The sequence below is a fragment of the Pan troglodytes genome, chromosome 13 (assembly GCF_028858775.2).
Source record: "Pan troglodytes isolate AG18354 chromosome 13, NHGRI_mPanTro3-v2.0_pri, whole genome shotgun sequence".
Lineage (NCBI taxonomy): Eukaryota > Metazoa > Chordata > Mammalia > Primates > Hominidae > Pan > Pan troglodytes.
Window position 1 is genome coordinate 132,262,230 of NC_072411.2, and position 24,997 is coordinate 132,287,226.

Consider the following 24,997-nt stretch of genomic DNA (forward strand, 5'->3'; position numbering starts at 1 on the left):
AAATGTGTTTCTACTCTGTTCTCATTTACCATTGTAATTATACAATACTGAAAATTTCCAATGGTTTATATATTTAGTGGTATAAGAACAATCTATTAACAATAGAAAATACGTATTTTTAATTTATAACTAAATAATAAACATATTTTACTTAATGTCAAGTTCTACTACTACTTTTTTCCCAAACAGGTTGGCATATGTATGCATTAAGCCTCAGCAATATAGAATCCAAAATTTTTTCATTCTTTTTTTTTTTTTTGAGACAGAATCATGCTGTTGTCGCCCAGACTGGAGTGCAATGGTACAATCTCGGCTCACTGCAATCTCTGCCTCCTGGGTTCAAGCAATTCTCCTGCCTCAGCCTCCCAAGTAGCTGGGATTACAGACATGTGCCACCATACCGGGCTAATTTTTGTATTTTTAATAGAGACAGAGTTTCACCATGTTGGCCAGGCTGGTCTCAAACTCCTGACCTCGTCATCCACCCACCTTGGCCTCCCAAAGTGCTGGGATTACAGGCATGAGCCACCGTGCCCGGCCTAAAATGTTTTCTTCTACTGAGTAGGCCCCAGAACTAAGGCTGAGGTGATCATGTGGGGAGGGACTGCAAGCAGGGGTAAGGACAATGCACCAGGTACAACTTATCATTGTTTTGTGAGCTGCTTGTGTACATAATGGTTATCAGTCTTTATTTATTACCCCAAACTGGCTCCTGAAATACCGAAGAATAATATAAAACAACCTTACTAAAAACATAAAACAAGTGCATCACGGTTTTTTGCTCTGAGTTTTAGTATAATGACCTCTATCTTCAGTTTGTATTAATATACAGTGAGAGCATATCCAAGCTTTTCAATTGTGAGTAGTTGGTTTCAACTTGAAATGGATGTCTTTGATGTCATGTTAAAAACATCAAGTGATAAAAAATATCTTGAGACAAATGACAATGGAAACACAATATCAAAAGCAATCTAAGAGGGAAGTTTATAGCAATAAATGCCTATATTAAAAAAGAAGAAAGACCCCAGGCCAGGTGCAGTGGCTCATTCCTCTAATCATGGCACTTTGGGAAGCTGAAACGGGAGGATCCTTTGAGCCCAGGAGTTCAAGACCAGCCTGGGCAATATAAGGAGACCCTGTCTCTACAAAAAATAAAAAGATTAGCCCAGCATGGTGGCACAGGCCTGTGGTCCCAGCTACTTGGGAGGCTGAGGCGAGAGGATCGCTTGAGCCCAGAAGGTCGAAGCTCTAGTGAGCTGTGATCACACCCCTGCACTCCAGGCTGGGCAACAGAGTAAGACTTTCAAAAAAAAAAAAAAAAAAGGAAAAAGAAATACCCTAAATAAATAGCCTAACTTTACATCTCAAGGAGCCAGTAGAAGAACAAACTAAATCCAAAGTTAGCAGAAGGAAGGAAATAAAGATTCGAACAGAAAAAATCAAATAGAGAACAGAAAAACCATAGGAAAAACTCAATAAAACCAAGAGTTAGTTCTTCGAAAAAATAAAGAAAATCAGCAAACCCCTAGCTAAACTAAGGAAAAAAGAAGACTCAAATAAAATCAGAGATGAAAGTGGAGCCATTCCAACAGATGCCTCAAAAATAAAAGGAATCATAAGGGACTATTATGAATAATTATATGCCAACAAACTGTATAACCTAGAAGAAATGGATAAGTTCCTAGAAAAGTATAACTCACCAAGATTGAACTGATGAGAAATAGAAAGCTTGAACAGAATAACAAGTGAAGAGATTGAAGAAGCAATTAAAAACCTTCCAGTGAAGAAAATCTCAGGACCAGATGGCTTTCGTGGTTGATTTCTACAAACATACAAAGAAGAATTGTCACCAATACTTCTTAAAGACTTCCGAATAATAGAGCTAGAGGGAATACTTCCTAACATATTTTATGAGACCAGCATCATGTTGATACCAAAGCCAGACAAAAACACAAGACAAGAAAAGAAAACTTCAGGCCAGCATCTCTGATGAACATTGATGCGAAAATCCTTCATAAAATATTAGAAAACTGAATTCAACAACACAAAAAGATTGTACATCAAGACAAAGTGAGATTTATCTCTGGCATGCAAAGCAGGTTTGACATACACAAATCAATCAGTGTGATACATTATCTTAACAGAATGAAAGAGAAAATACATAATTATCTTAATTGACAACATTTGACAAAGTTCAGTATACTTTCTTAATGAAAACTTAACTATGTATAGAAGGAAAGTTCCTCAACATAATAAAGGCAGTTTACAAAGACCTCACAGCTAACAACATAACCAACAAGGAAAAACTGAAAACTTTTTCCACTAAGATCCAGTACAAGGCAGGGATGCCCACATTCACCACTTCTATTCAACATAGTACTGCAAGTGCTTGCTAGCAAGAGCAGTCAGACAAGAAAAAGAAAGAAAAACATCCAAGTTGAAAAGGAAGAAGTAAAATTATCTCTATTTGCAGATGACATGATTCTATAGGTAGAAAACCCCAAAGATTTGACAAAAAACTGTAACTAATAAATGAAGTCAGTAAAGTTGCAGGATACAAAATCAACATACAAAAAAATCAGTAGCATATCTATACACAAATAGTGACCTAGCTGAAAAAGAATTCAAGAAACCAGTCACATTTACGACAGCATCACAAACTAAAATATCTGGCCAGGTGCGGTGGCTCATGCCTGTAATCCCAGTACTTTGGGAGGCCGAGGTGGGTGGATCACCCGAGGTCAGGAGTTCAAGACCAACATGGTGAAACCCTATCTCTGCTAAAAATACAAAAAATTAGCAGGGTGTGGTGGCAGGCGCCTGTAATCCCAGCTACTCAGGAGGCTGAGGCAGGAGAATTGCTTGAACCCAGGAGGCAGAGGTTGCAGTGAGTCAAGATTGTACCACTGCACACCAGCCTGGGTGACAGAGCAAGACTCTGTCAAAAAAAAAAAAAAAAGGAAAAGGAAAATAAACTTAAAATATCTGGGAATAAATTTAGTCAAGGACATGAAGGATTGATACACTGAAAACTATAAAACTGATGAAAGAAATCAAAGAAGACACAAATAAATACATATCTTATATTCATGGATGGGAAAATTTAATATTGTTCAAATGTCTGCATTACCTAAAGAAATATGCAGATTTAATACAGTGCCTATCAAAATTCCCAAGGACATTCTTCACAGAAATAGAAAAAAAAAAAAAAAAAAAAAAAAAAAGCCTGGGTAGTATAGCAAGACCCTGTCTCTTAAAAAAAAAAAAAGTTAAAAATTAGCTGGGTGTGGTGGTGCATGCCTGTGGTCCCACCTACCACGGAGCTGAGGCAGGAGGATTGCTTGAGCCTAAGAGTTCAAGGTTGCAGTGAGCTATGATCATGCTACTGCACTCCAGCCTGGGCAACAGAGCAAGGTCTTGTCTCTAAATAAAATAATAAAGAAAAAAATCCTGAAATTAATACAGAACCACAAAATACTTAGAATAGCCAAAGCAATACTGAGAGAAAATGTTTGAGGCCTCACACTTCGTGATTTAAAATTATATTATAAATCTATAGTAATCAAAACACTATAGTACTGGCAGAAAAACGGAAACATAGACCAATGGAACAAAATTGAAAGCCCAGAAATAAGTCCAAACACATAGGATCAATTAATTCTCAACAAGGGCACCAAGAGGACAAAATGGGGATAAGATAATGTCTTCAATAAATGGTGCTGGGAAAACTAGATTGCCACTGCAAAAGAATGAAATTTGACCCTTACCTTACACCATACATAAAACTCAACTCAAAATGGATAAAAGACCTAAATGTAAGACCTGAAACCATAAAACTTCTAGGCGAAAACTCCTCCTCCTGGGCTCAGTCCTTGACATAGGCCTTGGCAATGAATTTTTGGATATCATACCAAAAAACCAGGCTACGAAAGCAAAAATAAATAAATGGGATGATACCAAACTAAAAAACCTTTGCAGAGCAAAGGAAACAATCAACAAAATGAAAAGGCAACTTACAGACTAGAAAACAATATTTGCAAACCACATATCTGATAAGGAGTTAATATCCAAAATGTATAAAGAACTCTTACAACTCAATAACAAAAAAAACAAATAACCCTATTAATAAATGGGCAAAAGATCTAAACAGACATTTCTCCAAAGAAGACATAAAAATGCCCAACAGTGGCCAGGCATGGTGGCTTATTCCTATAATCCCAGCACTTCGGGAGACCAAGGCAGGAGGATCATGTAAGCCCAGGAGATTGAGACCAGCCTCGGCAATATGGCAAGACCCTGTCTCAACTTTAAATTTTTTTTAAAAAATGGCCAGCAGGTATATAAAAAGGTGCTCAACATCACTAATCAGCAGAGAAATGCAAATTAAAACCAGGTCGAGATACCACCTCACACCCATAAAGGTGGCTCTTGTAGAAAAAACAAGTGATAAATAACAAATGTTGGCAGGGGTACGGAGAAAAGGAAACCCTAGTACACTGTTGGTGAGAATGTAGATTGGTACAGCTATCATGGAAAACAGTATGGAGGTTCCTAAAGAAATTTAAAATAGAGCTACCATGTGACCAGCAGTCCGTCTTCTGGGTGTATATCCAAAGGAGATGAATCACCGCCTCGTAATGATGTCTGCAATCCCATGTTCATTGCAACATTACTTACAATAAGCAATGTGGAAACAACCTAAATATCCACTGATGGACAAATGGATAAAGTAAATGTGGTAGATGTATACAATGGAATATTATTTGGCCTTAGAAAAGAAAGAGATCCTAGCATTTGCAACAATACAGATGGACCTGGAGGTTATTATACTAAGTGAAATAAGCCAGAAATGAAGAGAAAAACATGGTCTGATCTTACTTATATGTGAAATATATAGCGTTTTTAATTATATATATAAATATATATTCACATATATCTGTGTGTGTTTATGTATGTGTGTGTATATATATGTGTGTGTGTGTGTGTGTGTATATATATATATATAATTTTTTTTTGAGACAAAGTCTCGCTCTGTCACCCAGGCTGGAGTGCAGTGGCACAATCTCGGTTTACTGCAACCTTTGCCTGCCAAGCTCAAGCGATCCTCCCACCTCAGCCTCCTGTCCTGAGTAGTTGAGACTAGGGCGCCACCATGCTCAGTTAACTTTTTAGTTTTTTGTAGAGATAGGGTCTCACTACATTGCCCAGGCTGGTCTCAAACTCCTGGGCTCAAGTGATCCTCCCACCTCAGCCTCTTAAAGTGCTAGGATTATAGGCATGAGCCACGATGCCTAGCCCTGGAATATATATAAATATAAAAGCACTCATATATACTGAGATAGAGAATGAAACAGTGGTTACCACAGGCAAAGGCTAGGGAGAGAGGAAATGAGGAAATACAGGTCAAAGCATATAAAATAGGAAATATATAGGATAAAAAGTTGAGAGATCTGATGTACAACATGAGGACTAATGTTAATAAAATTGCATTGTATTGGGGATTTTTGTTAAATAAGTAGATTTTAGCTGCACTTGTCACTAATAAAAAGGAATTACGTGAGATGATATTGTTAATCAGTTTCACCATAGTAACGTTTTTACTGTCTATATATATCCCATAACATCATGCTATACTCTCAGATACACACAATAAAATTTATATTTTAAAAAACCAAAAACATCAAGTGAACAAAGTGCCACCACATTGAAGAAAAATGGCACCTGCAGTTAAAACCCTAACAATATACATTGTCATTTTACAAAATAAAATTAATAGCTTCACTTCTACTTCATTTTAAAATAAGATCATCTGCACTCTGAGGCAGCATTCGTCTGCCCTTGCAACGTGTAACTGTCAGAGTGGGGCACTACAGAGGACTACCTGCATTATATTCCCTCAAAAACGGTTTTCCACTCAGGAAAGTTATTTTCAGTTGGGAAATCTGTTCTGCCCATTCAAAAAGTCTTACAGCCACTGATCCATGGCCACAGACTGCACTGGAATAACCTCAGAAATAATAATATTAGCAGCTTCTATCTATTGTCTACTATGTGCCAAGAAATAAACAGATAGTAAACAACTGAATTCTTAACAGCAATACTTAAAAGTAAGTGATATTATTTCTGTCATTTCTCTCAGGGGTCTACAAATTATGGCGTGGACCTAATCTGACCAGCCTCCTGATTTATAAATAAAGCTTTATTGGAACAGTATGTGTTATCTGTGGTCGCTTCCATACTACAATGGCAGCATTAGGTAGTAGTCGTGACACAGACTGCATTGCCTGCAAAATCTAATTATTCTGAGAGGACAAGTTAATTTTTTCAAAGTTTCATAAAACTGAGACTCAAATCTCTACCTACTAAGTCTGTGTTCTTAACCACAAATGCCACAGCACCTCTCCTTTCAGAGCCAAAACTACATCTCACCAATAGAACTTGAAAAGGTGATGGGATTTGTGCAGGTCACATTTGAAATTATAAGGAGAGGGCCTTGAGCATAATATGAGACCATTCAAGACTGGTTGCCCAGAGAATATGCCAAGCTTTTGATGAACGAAATTATTGCCTATTTTTAATAAAGTATCTTTTCGTTGTTGTTGTTTTTGAGACAGGGTCTCACTCTATCGCCCAGGCTGAAGTGCTGTGGCACAAACACAGCTCACTGCAGCCTCAACCTCAAGAGATCCTCTCACCTCAGCCTCCAGAGAAGCTGGGACTACAGGCACACCTCACTACACCCAAATAATTTTTGCATTTTGTGTAGAGATGAGGTCTTGCCATGTTGCCCAGGCTGGTCTCAAACTCCTGGGCTCAAGTGATCCTCCCACCTCAGCCTGCCAAATTGTTGGGATTATAGGCATGAGCTACAGCACCTAGCCTAAAGTGTCTTAAGGCATTTAAATAATGAGCAAGGGGTAAATTCTTCGAGCCCCTCATACACTCTTATGGAAAGCTACCAGGATGAGTAAAGGGGGTGAGTAAATACAGCTTACTGGTTCTTTCCCAAACTCAGTGCTCTCTTCCTACCACTTTCCTCTACTTGACCACTTGGAAATCTGCCTCTGTCAAGAAACCCTTACCTCCTTCTATTTCACCTGGCAATTCAAGAGGAGGTGGGATTGGCTCTCACCTTGCTCTCCAGTGCTAATTGGAGACCCTCAACCCAACTCTCTCCTCACAGTCCAACTGTAGCACCTTTCCTGCATTGCAGTGGTCTCCGCTCTCCACCATGGCTCAATTCCCTTTTCATAGATGACAACTGCTTCCCCGCTCCAGTCTTTGCAATTCAACATCAGCATTCCCTCCCCAACTCACTGTTCTCCGAACATTTTGACCCTGGAGACCTCCCCCCATCCACACATACCACGCTCCAGCCTGGCCAACCTGGAATGCTTATCCTTCCACGGCCTTCACATCTGAGCTTTCTGGTGTGGAGCCATTGCTTCTGGAGGGAAGCCTCCTTACCTTCTTGAGGAGTTGCCTCATTTCCAAAACTCACTTCTTCTAAGCTTCCATGAATCTGTACATGTGACCAGTTTGCTCTCTGCCCTAACCTGCGTCCCTTACCGCCTGTTCATCCAGCAGCCCCTCCCTGACTGTACTTGATTGCCTGCCCTCTCTGAATTCCAGGATTAGTGAAATGCTCAACGCGTGAAACGCTCTTGCCCTGTAACCTGCAGGATGTCCGCCCGACGGGCGATTTATGTCCTCTTCCCTATGGTCAGACGGCAGAGCATCGCTGGGGCACATAAGATGTGCTGCCTTGGCCCCCGACCGACCTAGCCTGGCTTCCTTTGGCTTCCACGCATTGCCTTAACAGGCCTTGTATTATCTATTTCCTGGGCTTCTCACAGTGGATCTTCAAGCCTTATCTCCCACTTCGCAGAGATTAATCTTTTCAGTGTGAACGTCACAGCTTCTCTTCTCTCCTGCGTGAAACCTCCCTGTCCTGGGCCCACCTTGTCTTTCTTCTACCTTCAGAGGGAGGAGTTGACTTATTTACAGTGCTCACCTATCCATTGTTAGGGATTCTGGTCTTTGTCATCTCCTTGTTCTCTATATCTTCCATCTCTCCTCTTCACAGATTCTCTTTCCTTCTCTTTTTTGAATACTTATGTAAATAGAGACAGGGTCTTGCTATGTTGCCCAGGCTGGTCTCAAACTCTGGTTTCAACTGATCCTCCTGCCTTGGCCTCCCACACTGGGATTACAGGAATGAGCTACCGCACCTGGCACCCTTTTCTTTTCTTAAGAACATAGGAATCGGACAGGCTGTAATCCCAGCACTTTGGGAGGCCGAGGTGGGTGGATCCGTTAAGCCCAGGAGTTTGAGATGAGCCTGAAAAATATAGTGAAAAGTGAGACCTTGTTTCTACAAAAAAAAGAATATAGGTCTCTCCTTGAAAGAAGCTTCATTCTAATGACCTTCTCAGTGCCCTGTTATTTCTCTCCTTCTGAGCCACCGAACAGCTATAACAATTACTCTCCCCTCGCTGCTTCCCCTTGTTCTCTACTATTCCCGCAATTCCTTAGCCTCTCTTGGTCATCTTCTAAAGCTACTCCCTTAGCTACTACTGAGAGTTTCTAATCTAGTATCCCTTTCTCAGCTCCTGTTGTTAATTCATTTAAAAATACTGTTTTAGGCAGGGTGCAGTGGCTCATGCCTGTAATCCCAGCACTTTGGGAGGCTGAGGTGAGTGGATCATCTGAGGTCAAGAATTCGAGACCAGCCTGACCAATCTGGTGAAACCCTGTCTCTACTAAAAATACAAAAATTAGCCGGGCCTGGTGGCGTGCACCTGTAGTCCCAGCTGCTCCTGACTTCAAGTGATCCGCCCGCCTCGGCCTCCCAAAGTGCTGGGATTACAGGCATCAGCCACTGCACCTGGCTTAGCTCTACTCTCTTTTATATTGAACTCCTTGATCTTTTCAGCTTTCAGATGTATACATGTGTATGTGTATTAGTTATACGTTGTGCCCACATATATGTATATATCTATACTTGTGTTTGGATATTGTCTACATGGTACCAAGTTAACATAACAATAAACGAGTAATCAAAAATCAAATAAATAAGCTCAAATATTTTTCAAGTTCACTTGACTTGAGTAAATCTTTTGGTAAATATGAGTAGTTTAATATTGTTGGTTTAGTAAAAACAAATATCTTCTGACTTATCAGCAAAATATGCATGTATTTAATGTTAAGGTGATTGCTTTATGATACTTACATAACATGATAATATTAATAGCAAAATGGTTAATAGGAAATTTAAGTTGAGATGATGGCTAGAGGCTGAGACAGGAGAATTGCTTGAACCCAGGAGGCGGAGGTTGCAGTGAGCTGAGACTGCACCATTGCACTCCAGCCTGGGCGGCAGAGCGAGATGCCGTCTTGAAAATAAATAAAAACTAATAAATAAATAAATAAAAATACTGTTTATGTATTAGTTACTCTGTGCCAGGCACTGAGCTAAGCCCTGGAGACACTTGCATAACTAGAACACGGCCCTGCCCACAAGCAATTTCAGTCAGTAAACGTTCCCCATTTTTCCTAACATCCAAGGTTCTTCACTAGCCAGCTTTACTTCCTACCTCTCTACTCTTTTTCTTCCACCTTTGAAGGATTATTCTCCTGTTTCCACCTCTGAAAGTCCTGCAGCTGTTCCTTTACTGACCAGCAGAGTAGGTCCTAAAGGGCTGCCGGTGAATCCAAGGCCATCCAAGGAATGCTGCCCTGGAGAGAGCTCAGTGACTCTTCCTCCTTTCACGCACCCTTGGGAAATGGGGCACACTTCCAGAGGACTTTCTCCAGGTGGTGTTTCAGTGTCTGCCTTGTGCCTGGAGGCACTGCGCTCCACGCTTGGGAATGCCATGGAAGCAGACAGACCTAGTCCTGTTCTCATGGGGCTTCCTTGGTTGGGGGTAGTAGGGGAGGGGCTAAAAGGAGTAGGAAGGTGATCGAGTTTGACACCTCTTCCTTGGAGATTCTGATATGCTCCTCTGAGTAGAGATTATTCTCAGCACCATCCTGTTCTTTTTTTTTTTTTTTTTTTTTTTGAGATGGAGTCTCACTCTGTCACCCAGGCTGGAGTACAGTGGTGCGATCTTGGCTCACTGAAACCTCTGCCACTCGGGTTCAAGCAATTCTCCTGCCTCAGCCTCCCCAGTAGCTGGGACTACAGGCGTCCGCCACTGCGCCTGGCTAATTTTTGTAGTTTTAGTGAAGATGGGGTTTCATCATCTTGGCCAGGCTGGTCTTGAACTCCTTACCTCATGATCCACCCGCCTCAGCCTCCCAAAGTGCTGGGATTACAGGCGTGAGAGCCACCATACCCGGCCTTTTTTTTTGAGACAGTCTTACTCTGTGGCCCAGGCTGAAATGTGGTGGTTCGATTTCAGCTCTCTGCAACCTCCGCCTCCCGGGTTCAAGCAATTCTCCTCCCTCAGCCTCCTGAGTAGCTGGGATTACAGGCATGTGCCACCACTCCCAGCTAATTTTTGTATTTTTAGTAGAGACAGGGTTTCGCCATGTTTGCCAGGCTGGTCTCGAACTCCTGACCTCAGGTGATCCTCCCACCTCGGCCTCCCAAAGTACTAGGATTATAGGTATGAGCCACCATGCCCGGCCACCATCCTGTTCTTTTGATTAATATTTATGAGACTCATGACTTGACGATCAATCCGACCTCCCACTTTGCAGAGATTAAGCTTATCAGCGTGAACTTCTCTTGGCTTATCTGTCAAGGTTTTGTATAAACAACCTTCCCCTACCTGTGCAGCCTGGCATCATCCCTATTCTTGGTTACTTCAGGCTTTTCTTTGAACCTGAGCTCCTCCTGTGCTTTCCGGGTCTGTGTTTTCACCCATGTTGTTCTCCCCTTGCCCCGTCATCATGCCAGCCCCCTAACCAAGTCATGCCCAGCCTCCAGGGCCACTTCACACTTCAGCCATCTCTCCTTCTGATTCCTCTAGCACAAAGTGTGCTGCTGGGATCTTGGGAGTCCTCAAAACCCCTTCAGTCATCTGTGAGGTCAGAACTATTTTCATAATAATACTAGGACATTATTTACCTTTTTCATTCATTCACTCATTCTTTTTTTTTTTTTTTTTTTTTTTTTTGAGACAGGATCTCACTCTGTCACCTAGGCTGGAGTGCAGTGGCGCAATCTTGGTGCACTACAACTTCTACCACCCAGGCTCAAGCAATCCTCCCACCTCACCCTCCCAAGTAGCTGGGACCACAGGTACGTGCCACCATGCCTGGCTAATTTTTGTATTTTAGTAGAGATGGGGTTTCACCATGTTGCCCAGGCTGGTCTCAAGCTCCTGGGCTCAAGCAATCCTCCCGCCTCAGCCTCCCAAAGTGCTGGGATTATAGGGAAGAGCCACCAGGCCTGGCCGCTTTTGTATTCATTCTTTCACAAGTAAGCAGTGGAATTTTCCAGAGGCTATGTGAACTGTGATGTTACTCTGATGACTAGTGGAACATATGCTTGTCTATTTTTGTGTTTTCTAGACTTTTCTAAGGTAATAGGTTTAGGGTATGAATATGTTGAATTTTCAGAGGCTAACCTAGTTTGTTTTCAGTACTTCTACTGTGCTCTTGCTAGTTATCTTTGTTATACCTGCTATCTTTTTTTTTTTGAGACTGAGTCTCGCTGTGTTGCCCAGGCTGGTTTCCAATGATTCTCCTGCCTCAGGCTCCCAAGTAGCTGGAATTACAGGCACGCGCCACCACGCCCAGCTAATTTTTGTATTTTTAGTAGAGACGGGGTTTCACCATGTTGGCCAAGCTGGTCTTGAACTTCTGACCTCGTGATCTGCCCGCCTCAGCCTCCCAAAGTGCTGGGATTACAGGCGTGAGCCACCGCGCCCAGCCTATACCTGCTATCTTTTATGCAACCTTATTCTCATCCAGTAAATTGGTATCCTGAGGTTTACCTGTGTGGAAATACAAGAGGTAGATATACTTTGTTGTCTTACTTTACAATAATATTTAAAAATACTTTTGTTTTATTTTGTTTTTTAGAGGGAGCCCCACTCTGTCACCCAGGCTGGAGTGCAGTGGTGTGATCTCAACTCACTGCAACCTCCGCTTCCCAGGTTCAAGCAATTCTCCTGTCTCAGCCTCCCAAGTAGCTGGGACTATAGGTGCGTGCCACCACACCCAGCTACTTTTTGTATTTTTAGTAGAGATGGGGTTTCACCATATTGGTCAGGCTGGTCTCAAACTCCTGACCTCAGGTGACCCACCTGCCTTGGCCTCCCAAAGTGCTGGGATTACAGGCAGTGAACCACCTTGCCCAGCCAAAAGTACTTTTAAAAATAGCTTTTAAACCCTAAAATGTGAATTCTAGAATTTAATATTTTATTGAAAACTTAAACATTTATATTTTTATTCTATTTAAGGATGGATCATTTGCTTTAAAGGGGGATATGGGAAATCTTGCTTTCTTAGCCCACAGCTGCACTAAGACTAAAGATGCTAAAAAAAGATGAAACTGACATATTAAGGAGTTTTCAAACTCACATAAGGGAAAAACTAGTAAAAAGAAGTATAAATATGACTCAGAAGGTATTTTTCCTTGGCTTTATAGTGTTAAAAATTTACCTTTTTTGGTACCCCTCAAGTTACGGCATCACTTTGAGAGGAATCATTCAGAGTTTAAAGAAAAAAGGAGTTGAATATTTTAAATGTAGATATGATGTTTCTTAAAAGCCCAAAATGTATCATTACAGCTTTTTAAACCAAAATGAAAAAGCCGTTGAAGTGGGTAAGTTACTGTACTGCCCTGAGAAAGGCGGACAAGCCCATTCAGCTGGCATTGCCAAGTGCTTGCTGGATGGAAACTCAGCAAAAGAAAATCACAACAGTGCCACTTTTTTTTTTTTTTTTTTGAGGTGGAGTCTCCCCCTATCCTCCAGGTTGGAGTGCAGTGGCGCGATCTCGGCTCACTGCAGCCTTTGCCTCCTGGGTTCAAGCGACTCTCCTGCCTCAGCCTCCCAAGTAGCTGGGATTACAGATGCCCGCCACCACGCCCACCAAATTTTTGTATTTTTGATAGAGACACGGTTTTGCCAAACAGTGCCACTTTCTAATGACACAGTAACTTGTCATATTAAAGCTCTAGCAGCAAACATGAAGGATGAGTTAATCTCTTCTCTGCATATTGTACTGATGTCTTATAAATGGCCAAGTCAGTAGATTAGGTTGCGCTTGATGTTTTGCTTGTGTTCATCCGGTATCAACACTGACTAATCAAAGTCCTTTATTTTCTTTTTTTGAAACAGGCCAAACAATACCACTATTCTTACTCTTTTTTTTTTTTTTTTTTTTGAGACAGAGTCTCACTCTGTCGCCCAGGCTGGAGTGCAGTGGCCTGATCTCGGCTCACTGCAAGCTCCGCCTCTTGGGTTCATGCCATTCTCCTGCCTCAGCCTCCCGAGTAGCTGGGACTACAGGCGCCTGCCACCACACCCGGCTAATTTTTTGTATTTTTAGTGGAGAGGGGGTTTCACCGTGTTAGCCAGGATGGTCTCGATCTCCTGACCTCGTGATCCACCGGCCTCGGCCTCCCAAAGTGCTGGGATTACAGGCGTGAGCCACCGTGCCTGGCCACTCATTTTTTTAAGAAGTGGTTACTTTTTCTCCCTCCATCACCCAGGCTGAAGTGCTGTGGCACCATCTCAGCTCACTGCAACCTCCGCCTCCCGGGTTCAAGTGATTCTCATGCCTCAGCCTCCCAAGTAGCTGGGATCATAGGCACCTGCCACTACGCCCTGCTAATTTTTGTGTTTTTAGTGTAGACGGAGTTTCACCATGTTGTCCAGGCTGGTCTCAAACTTCTGGCCTCAAGTGATCGGCCTGCCTCGGCTTCCCAGGGTGCTGGGATTACAGGCGTGAGCCACCGCACTATCTTTAATACTGTGTGACAAAGGTGGGAGGAAGCAAGACCGCATCTGCTGCACATCAGAGTGTCACGGTTGTCATGAGGAAAAGCAGTTGTGTGATGAATCGCGAGCTCAACTACCCCTTTTTTCATGAAACACCATGTTTATACTTGGCAGACACATTATTGGAAATGAGGCTATCCCTTCAAGGAAAACAAGTGCAGATTTCCTTGCCAATGATAATATTCAAACTTTCAAAAGAAAAATAATATTTTGGATAATTTACACCAACTTCCATGAGCTTGTCCACTTTCCAATGCTTAAAGTATTTTTAAGTACTTTAAAATACTTTGAAAGTTTTATTACCACCCATCTCATCAGACTGCCTAGTAGTATTAACACATGTGATTCTAAAAATTGAGATGTAATTCACATATCATAAAATTTACCCTTTAAGAGTATATATGGCCAGGCGCAGTGGCTCACGCCTGTAATCCCAGCACTTTGGGAGGCCGAGGCGGGTGGATCACGAGGTCAGTAGATCGAGACCATCCTGGGTAACACGGTGAAACCCCATCTCTACTAAAAATACAAAAAATTAGCCAGGCGTGGTGGCCGGCGCCTGTAGTCCCAGCTACTTGGGAGGCTAAGGCAGGAGAATGGCGTGAACCCGGGAGGCGGAGCTTGCAGTGAGCCAAGATCGGGCCACTGCACTACAGCCTGGGCAACAGAGCGAGACTCCGTCTCAAAAAAAAAAAAAAAAAGAGTATATATGTCAGTGTTTTTTGTATTATATTCAGAGTTGTGCAATCGTCACTGTCATCTAGTTCCAGAACATTTTCAGCACCTCAAAAAGAGACCCCGTACTTATGAGCTGTCACTGTCTATTCCCATCTGTCCCCAGCTCTGGCAGTCACTAATATAATTTCTATTTCTGTGGATTTGCATACTCCAGACATTCCATATAAATGGAATAACTGATTTTTTACACAAATAATAATTGTGATTTTCAAAATATTGTATAAAATATGAAAAAAATTTAGAAGATCTACAAAACTCAGTGGAGCAATATTTTCCAAGTGATCAAAACATCATTTTACAAAATCAGAAATGGGCAAAAGATTCAAAGTGTAAACTAGATCAATGGATTTTAATGTAATATTGTATGGGAAGTTTATTCATATGGTTTCAGATTCTACACTACAATGAACCTTTAAGAAATACCACTTCTTGAGTCTGATGTGGTATCAAAAATACATTTAGCAAATATGAGAATCAACCTATTTTCTATTAAGCCAAACATTAATGAAATTTGCAAAAATGTAAGACAATACTACTATTTTTTTTTTTTTTTTGAGACGGAGTCTTGCTCTGTCACCAGGCTGGAGTGCAGTGGCGTGATCTCGGCTCACTGCAACTTCTGCCTCCCAGGTTCAAGTGATTCACCTGCCTCAGCCTCCCGAGTAGCTGGGATTACAGGCGCCCGCCACCACGCCTGGCTAATTTTTTGTATTTTTAGTAGAAACGGGGTTTCACCATGTTGGCCAGAATGGCCTCGATCTCTTGACCTCATGATCTGCCTGCTTCAGCCTCCCAAAGTGCTGGATTACAGGCATGAGCCACCGCGCCTGGCCAAACAATACTACTGTTCTTACTCATTTTTTTAAAAAAGCAGTTACTTTTCATAAAAATGTTACTTATATTAACATAGTAGTTTCAATATTATTATTTTAAAATGAAGAAATATGTAAATGTTTTTTAATTTCTCAGTTTTGATTTTTCTGTTTTTTTGAGACAGAGTCTCACTGTGTCACCCAGGCTGGAGTGCAGTGGTATGATCACAGCTCACTGCAGCCTCAATCTCTCAGCTAAAGTGATCCTCCTACCTCAGCCTCCCGAGTAACTAGGACTATAGGTGTGCCCCACCATGCCTGGCTAATTTTTGTACTTTTTTGTAGAGACATGGTCTCACTCTGTTGCCCTGCCTGGTCTCAAATTCCTGGGCTCAAGTGATCCTCCTGCTTCAGCCTCCCAGAGGGCAGGAATTACAGGTGTCATCCACTGAGCCCGGCCCTCAGTTTCAATTTCTAATATGGTGAATATTGGTAGATATAGCCAGCAAAAGCCAAATATCTTTGGTTCCTCATTGGTTTTTCAGAGTATAGAGGAAGGAATAGTAACTGTCAATCACATCCCAACAATTTATGAATACACATTTTACAGTTTTTAAAAACATAAGCTTTTTTTCTTTTCTTTTCTTTTCTTTTTTAAAGCCTGTGGGAAACATGGGCTTTCTAATGGAACTATTTTTCTTTTTCTTCTTCTTTTTTTTTTTTTTTGAGATGGAGTTTTGCTCTTGTTGCCCAGGCTGGAGTGCAATGGCATGATCTGGATTCACCGCAACGTCCTCCCAGGTTCAAGAGATTCTCCTGCCTCAGCCTCCCGAGTAGCTGGGATTACAGGCATGCGCCACCATGCCTGGCTAATTTTGTATTTTTAGAAGAAACGGAGTTTCTCCATGTTGGTTAGGCTGGTCTCGAACTCCTTACCTCAGGCCTGCCTCAGCCTTTCAAAGTGCTGGGATTATAGGCATGAGCCACCACGCCTAGCCATGGAACCATTTTTCAATGTGGAATAGGACATATTTACTAACATCCAGATATATTTCGTTTCTCTGAAATATGAAGCCAAAAGTATGTAAGATTAAACTAATATTTAGTACTGAATGTCATAGCATTATATCTTATTCGGAAATGACCTACATATTTAATGAATATTTATCATGTAATTTGCCTTAGCAAAACTCTAAGGATATAGAAACCTTTTATTTTGTTTTATTTTTTGAGAAGGAGTCTCACTCTGTCACCCAGGCTGGAGGGCAGTGGTATGATCTCAGCTCACCGCAACCTCTGCTTCCCCAGTTCAAGCAACTCTCCTGCCTCAGCCTCCCAAGTAAGCTGGGATTATAGGCATGTACCACTACACCCAGCCAATTTTTGTATTTTTACTAGAGACGGGATTTTGCCATGTTGGCCAGGCTGGTCTCGAACTCCTGACCTTAAGTGATCTGCCTGCCTTGGCATCCCAAAGTGCTGGGATTACAGCGTGAGCCACTGGGCCCAGCCTAGAAACCTCTTAAAGTAAATATATTATAAAACATAATTATTATAAGTCAATTTATAAACTTTTTTCCTATTTACATTTATTTTAATTATTCTTTTTTTTTTTTTTTGAGACGGAGTCACACTCTGTCGCCCAGGCTGGAGTCAGTGGTGCGATCTCGGCTCACTGCAACCTCTGCCTCCTGGGTTCAAGCTATTCTCCTGCCTCAGCCTCCCAAGTAGCTGGGACTACAGGTGCACACGACCATGCCTGGCTAATTTTTGTAATTTTAGTAGAGATGGGGTTTCGCCATATTGGCCAGGCTGGTCTCGAACTCCTGACCTCATGATCTGCCCACCTCGGCCTCCCAAAGTGCTGGGATTACAGGCATGAGCCACCGTGCCCAGCCTTATTCATTCTTAACAACTATGTTTGGAAAAATTTCATGAGCCATTAGACAAATCTAGCCATCATCTCAACTTAAATTTTGTATTAACCATTTTGCTATTAATATTATCATATGTTATCTAAGTATCATAAAAGCAATCACCTTAACATTAAATACATGCATATTTTGCTGATAAGTCAAAAGACATTTGTTTTTATTAAACCAACTATATTAAACTACTCATATTTACCAAAAGATTTACTCAAGTCACAAGAACTTGAAAAATATTTGGGCTTATTTATTTAATTTTTGATTACTCATTTATTGTTACGGCAATTTGGTACCATGTAGACAATATCCAAACACAAGTATAGACATATGTGTATATGTAGACACAACATATAACTAAAACACATAAACATGTATGCATCTGAAAGTTGAAAAGATCAAGGAATTCAATATAAAAGAAAGTAGAACTAGGTTGGGCATAGTGGCTCATGCCTGTAATCCCAGCATTTTGGGAGGCCGAGGCAGGAGGGTCACTTGAGGTCAGGAGTTTGAGACCATCCTGGCCAACATGGTGAAACCCCATGTCTACTAAAAATATAAAAATTAGCCTGGCGTGGTGGCATGTGCCTGTAGTCCCAGTTACCCAGGAGGCTGAGGCAGGAGAATTGATTGAACCCAGGAGGCAGAGGTTGCACTGAGCCAAGATCATGCCACTGCACTCCAGCCTGGGTGACAGAGTGAGACTGTCTCAAAAAAAACAACAAAAAAAGAGTAGCACTTCAGACTGAGAGGAGCCTGTCCACCCACAATTCTTGGGGCTCTGTGAGGAAAAACAGAGGTACCCTACCCAAAAAGGAGGAGTCTGTGATGTCCTTTCTGTGTTCCTGAAGGGTCCTTGGGCTGCTAGAAGTTTTCTTGGTGTCAAAAGTGGCAAGAGGAAGAAGAGACAGTAGTAAATGGAAGAACAAGTCCTAGAGTAGCCACTTTCAGAAGATCTTGTTTTCCAAATGGCCAGTAAGGTTTTACATTATCCTTGGCAAAAATCATGTCAATGAGAGGAGAAACAGAGGGAGCACATATAGTTAGCAGGAGTTTCGCAAGAAATTCAGTTGACTGAGAAGCTGTTACAGAGAGAACAGAGGACTCAAATAAATGTTTGTATACATATATAGCCTAAATATTGGTTTTAATTAAGTGTACTTTCGACTATACAGCTCTTAAAATATTTTTATCAGGTTTTAGCTGGGTTAATAGCAAACATTCCTGTTTCCTGGCTTTTTCTTTCTGAAATTTACACCAATGGTGGGGTGTATTTGTTTATTAGAGGTCTAGAGGAATCACTATTTAAAGCTGTTTGTGTCTGAAACCCAAGTTTCAGAACTGTAACACTAGCACTTGTAGTCTGTATCTTTCATTTGACAAGTGGTCATTCCTAGTGATAGTTCTTTAATTGTTTCATTGAACTTTTCTACTTCTTTTTTTTTTTGAGACAGAGTCTCACTCTGTCACTCAGGCAGGAGTGCAGTGATGTGATCCCGGCTCCTGAACTGCAACTTTGAACTCCTGGGCTCAGGTAGTTCTCCCACCTCAGCCTCCAAAGTAGCTGGGACTGCAGGTGCACACCACAACACCCAGCTAACTTTTTAAACTTTTTTGTAGAGACAGGGTCTCACTATGTTACCTAGGCTGGTCTCAAACTCCTGGGCTCAAGCCTCAGCCTCCCAAAGTGCTGACATTACAGGCGTGAGTCACCACACCCAGCCCTACTTCTTTCATATTATTAATTACACCTTTTTTTTGTTTGTTTTTGATATGGAGTCTCGCTCTGTCGCCCAGGCTGGAGTGCAGTGGCATGATCTCGACTCACTGCAGCCTCTGCCTGCTGGGTTCCAGCGATCCTCCTGCCTCAGCCTCCCAGGTAGCTGGGATTACAGGCACATGCCACCACACCTGGCTAATGGTTGTATTTTTAGTAGAGATGGGGTTTCACCATGTTGACCAAGCTGGTCTCGAACTCCTGACTTCAGGTGATCCAGCCACCTTGGCCTCCCAAAGTGCCGGGATTACAGGCGTGAGCCACCATGGCAGGCTCTAGCTTCATTTAAACACGTCAGGAGTCATTTCCCTTGGCTTTGTTATCACTCTTCCTGCACTGGAGTAGTAGGTTACTTACGCATGCAGGCTGCTTGAGGGCAGGGGTTTTGCATTAGCCTGCCTTGCTCCTATAGAAGCCCAGTCCATATTTGTTGATTGGAAAAGGACCGAGTAAAAGATTATATACTGTGAAGTCTTCATAGATAGTAATTGACCAGAATGTTGTATAAAAGGAAATAACGAGAGAGGTTCAGGACAAGTATTTGAAATTCACTGGAATATTTTGCCCTTAAATATGTTGAGACCGGGTGTGCGATTTTAATATGCATAAGAATCTACTGAGAAGCTTATCTAAAAGGAAGATTTACTGGTCCCATTCTCAATTCTCTAGGTTTTAAGTAGGCCCAAGAATCTGCATTCAAAATAATTTTGGATACAAGTTTTAAATCGAAAAAGCATTATGTACATAAGGAAAAAAAAATCAGACCTACCTTAGTCCCCAGATTTTCTTCCCTGGAGCCAAGAACTATTAATGTTTTCTTATGTTTCCTTATGTTTCTTCCCAGCAATTGTCAATTCATGTCTAAGCCTATTATATATATGAATGACTTTTTTTTTTGTAATGAAAACATATAATTGGGGGCATATTAAACATATTGCTTTATCTTGCTTTGTTTTTTCTTTTTTTCTTGAGACAGAGTCTTGCTTTGTCGCCCAGGCTGGAGTGCAATGGCACAACCCAACTCCTGGGTTCAAATGACTCTTCTGCCTCAGCCTCCTGAGTAGCTGGGATTACAGGTGCCCACCACCACACCCAGCTAATTTTTGTATTTTTAGTAGAGATGGGGTTTCGCCATATTGCCCAGGCTGGTCTCAAACTCCTCAGCTCAAAGTGATCCATCCGCCTTGGCCTCCCAAAGTGCTGGGATTACAGGCATGAGCCACCACGCCCAGCCTATCTTGCTTTTTTTTTTTAAAGCACTATATCTTCAGGCTGTTTCCTAATTCTACATATAGATCTGCCTTTTTTGTTTAATAATTCTATAAATTCCGCTGTATTATTGTCTATACTTTAAAATACTTTATACTGTATTTTAACAGTTGTACTATACTTTAACGGTTATCTACTGGTAGACATTTAAATTGTTTCCAGTCTTTTTTTTTTAATTTTTTTTATTTGAGAAGGAGTCTTGCTGTGTCGCCAGGCTGGAGTGCAGGGGCGCGATCTCAGCTCACTGCAACCTCCACCTCCCGGGTTCAAGCGATTCCCTTGCCTCAGCCTCAGCCTCTCAAGTAGCTGGGACTACAGCCGCCCGCCACCACACCAGGCTAATTTTTTGTATTTTAGTAGAGACGGGGTTTCACCATGTTGGCCAGGATGGTCTCAATCTCCTGACCTCGTGAACCGCCTGCACCCGGCCCAGTCTTTTATATAACAAACCATAAACAAAAAATCCTTACATATTAGTCTGTGTTCACATGTAGAAAATGATGTTAGAAATGCAATTGCTGGATTCAAAGATGTGTGCATTTTAAATTTAATACTTAGACTCAGCACTTTTCATAATCATTCTAGGTGATTCTGTCCATGTGGTTTGTGAATATACCTAGAGAAATAGTTTTTCAGGGGAAAGAATGAAACAAATAATTACCACCTACATTTTAGGAGTATTCTCTTCGAGGCCAACAAAATAGAAATTTTATACAAAACTCACTGACCGTCTTCAAAGAGGACAACATTTATTTAGTTGTATGTAAATAAAAATTACTTGGGTACATGAGGGGAAAACGATAAAGCACATGATATAAATATACAATTAACCCTTTATAATATCTTCAAACAACGGCAAATAACATAAACAGGAAATATTTGCAGTAATTCTTTACAGTATTCTCTTTTACTCTGTTGTCAACATGAATACTGCAAGCAGATCTTTATTTTTTTTGACAATGGGAACTTCCACTCATTTGGTAGAAGTCACCACTTTCAAAACATAGTAAGTCAACACACAACTGTACAAACTGAACGTGAGCAAGTCTAACTTAGATGTAATTAGAGTTGAGTCATTGGATAAAAAGATCATATTGATGATACACAACCAGCAGTGCAAGCATCCAAATACACTGGCTATAGCACCATTTAAAATATTTAGCACTGCCTCTTGTTAGTTTGATGTTGTCGGAAAATGAAAGTAATGAAGCAATGTAGTTTTTAAAACATACAACACGTGTTTCAATCTAATCATCCTAATTCTATGGTAAATTACATAGAGAGAGATAGAGGAGGGAGCATTGCCTCAGCTTTAAGATTATCTTTATCAAAATAGAGAGCTGGATTCTTTAACAGCAGCCAAAGCTGTAATGATATCACATAGGTTGTTGTGTTGAACCAAATGGAGTATGACATGCAATCTATTGTCTATAATAATTTACAGGCAATTCCCGAGTCACTGGAGGTAATATTAAGTGTATATATTAACCATGCTTTTGTCTCTCCTTTCCATTAGCTGCCTTTTATTATTTTGGTGGTCCTTTAATTACACAACCACTCCCACTATACATTAGAGCAGGAAATAATGGAGATGGAACAAAAAGAGAACTTGTCCATTGAATCACTTGTTAACAGCTCAGAAGGGCATGGTTGAGTATAACTCAAACTGCTGGCTAAAATTACGCTTGGGGTGGCATTGTTTGATTCCAATTCCTAGTAGCATTCCTGCGTCTAATTGTGAAGGATAATTGAGAATGGGCTGTATTCACTTTAGGTAAATTTGACCTAAGACACTGGCAATGATATTCAAGGATTTGTGTGTGTGTGATGATCAAATTGTGAGTAGAAATTTAAATAGTCTTAAACTATCTGTAAACAAGTAAGGCAGCCAGAAATTTCAAATGATCTGGGAAGAACATTCTGCAGTCTGAAAAACGTTTGGCTTAGAAAAATAGACATCTCAGATAAAGAAAGGGCATTATTAGATGTCATGGATCACAGTCATCTTCTGTATGAAATCAATCAAGAGAACTATTTTTAAAACTGTGCCACGCTCAGGCAAATGAATGGTCTATATAACAACACGAGAGTCTAGAGATGGGCTATTTGTTATCACTACTCCAATGTCAGATGTGGCACAGACATCTACACTAACGGCATTCCATTTATTATCCTCACAAATTGATAGTGTTATACTTTGGATTAGCAACATTCCTTGGAGATGATTTAACTATTAACTTTATTTGTCAGTTAGCAATTAGTTCTATATTATATTTTTTGGGCAGAAGAAACTCAGAAAAAAGTATTACAGGCCCCAGATCATGCTTATCATCTAAGAGGCCAATGATATGAATAAAAGTGCTTGAATTGTAGCCCTTGATTTAATGTTGTGCATACAAATACGGCTTCTGCTAAGGAAATCATTACTGTTATTTCTTTGTTAAGGTTTTGTCTCAAGATTCCATTTATAACTGGATAGCACTGAATTAGGATTAATGGCAAATGCCTTCTTTTAGAGGAGGATTTAGGAGTCACAATCCCTAGCTGCAGAATTCCCTCATAAAAATACAAGCCGTGTTTCTTTGATTGCACTAAATTGTATTACCTGTGGAATTAGAGCTTGCCTTTGTTTGATGCTAGTAGATCAATAGCTCCCTGTAATAATTAATTTCTGAAATCTAGTCATATTCTTGTGCTTGAAACCCATTTATCTGTAAGCTTTCTGGAAGCACACAGATACTTCAGTTTTGTCTTACAAAGAAGTGGTTGAGTTGAAAAGCTTTTATTCCCTGTTTTTGTTTTTAAAAGCTGTATTTAAAACCCTAGTCCCAGTAGATGACAAGAGAATGGTTTTTATAAGGGCATTTCTACCAATTATTTACTAGGCTGTCTTTGAACAACACTGTCATCTCTAGAATGTATGTAGTCCTTAAGATCTTCCAGCATTACATCTCCCCAAACAGAGAGGCAGTGCTGCTTACAAATGAGGCTGTGACAATGGCATTTACAAATGACAGTGCCAGTTACCGTACAAAATGCTTTCCCACGTCCTGTCATAGGTGCCTCACAGCAAGCATGCGAGGTAGGCATGAGTATTACAATGAAACCTGCACGGAACATTACATGGTACTAAACATGTGCACCATCCACGTATTTTCTTCTGGATTGTTCTATAATTCGAATGCATGGCTGAATAAGTAAAAAGAGTATTCCTATCATGTAAAGCAAACCACATATGTAGAAGGAAAAATCATATTTTTGCGTGATGTCATAGATCCACCCTACAAAACAAAAAAGAATATATTCAGTGTCATGGAGTTGATACAATGAAAGTCAAGAACATGAAGCAGGCATTTATTGCTGCTGTAAATGTTTCTACAAGAATTTATATGTCATTTCATACCAATAAAATGTTTCATTTATCCATTTCTTTTCCTTTTTTTTTGTTTTTTATATTTTTTGGTTCTCATTTAGCCATTTTTAAGGGTGTGCTGTACACCAGTGTTCCCCGTGCCTAGGGAGGACTGCATTCGTTAAGCCACTGGGTTGCTTTGGAAGGCATTTGAAGCAATTCCCGGCTGACTCATGGGGAGAACCTTCTGGTTCACTCAAAGGCCCGCACAAGGCCAGCAGTGAAATGCGAATCCAATGATTTTCTTTTTTCACAAGTGCAAACACGAATTTTTCTAAAACCTACAAAAATGATTCAGAAGTTTTTAGTGTGTATCAAAAGAGGCTGGGCAGAAGACATTTGAACTTTCATTCATTCTGAAGTATTTGAGGGTACACATTTGTTCTAGAAAGAATCAAAATCTTCAGGTGTTATAAAATTCACATTTACAGCCACAAAACTTTAATATTTACATTTATAAAACTCTAAGTTGCCAAAGATACTGCCATAGATGCTGACTAAATTATGTTATTTTCAAATAATAATTTAATATTATAATCTAACAGCATATAATCTTATTAGACATTCTGTAAAATACCACTATATTTCATGAATTCTAAGACAATGATATGCCATTATTTTATGTATCAGTAAGAAATAAATATCCTTGTCAATTCAAATATGACTCAGTATTTCCTCAGGACTTTGTAAAAGGCATTCTAATTTGAGACGTTAAAATATGAGAAAAATGTGTCTCAGAATCTATGAAATATGTTTCCTATATTTCAGTGATTAATTCTAAGAATGGATCACAAGTCATGGTTCCCACATAGTCAACTACGCAAACTGAGAGGATTGAGTTACACACAAGAGTTTTATTTATGGTAAAAATGTAAATTTCGAACATTCATTTTTTTCCCTTTTAGTAAGTACATTAATTAGCAGAGACTTAAAATATAAATGATTTAGTGGCCAGGATCAGTGGCTCACACCTGTAATCCCAGCACTTTGGGAGACCAAGGCGGGCAGATCACATGAAGCCAGGAGTTCAAGACCAGCCTGGCCAACATGGCGAAACCCCCATCTCTACTAAAAAATTAGCTGGGTGTGGTGGTGCATGTCTATAA

General features: G+C 40.6%; 2 protein-coding genes across 6 annotated transcripts in view; one reads left to right on the forward strand and one right to left on the reverse strand.

The window, feature by feature from the left end:
* The window catches only part of FBXO36 (F-box protein 36), a 129,329-nt gene that overhangs the window by 91,409 nt on the left and 12,923 nt on the right, over positions 1-24,997 (forward strand). For both annotated transcript variants that reach the window (XM_054679510.2, XM_054679512.2), the window contains exon 4: positions 11,131-11,248. In XM_054679510.2, coding sequence (XP_054535485.1) covers positions 11,131-11,248 — 118 coding nt within the window. The remainder of the gene's footprint in view (positions 1-11,130; positions 11,249-24,997) is intronic.
* SLC16A14 (solute carrier family 16 member 14) overlaps positions 21,212-24,997 on the reverse strand; it is a 33,635-nt gene continuing 29,849 nt past the window's right edge. For all 4 annotated transcript variants that reach the window (XM_001139587.6, XM_009444505.5, XM_009444504.5 and 1 more), the window contains one exon: positions 21,212-23,760. In XM_001139587.6, coding sequence (XP_001139587.1) covers positions 23,609-23,760 — 152 coding nt within the window. In that variant the 3' untranslated portion in view covers positions 21,212-23,608. The remainder of the gene's footprint in view (positions 23,761-24,997) is intronic.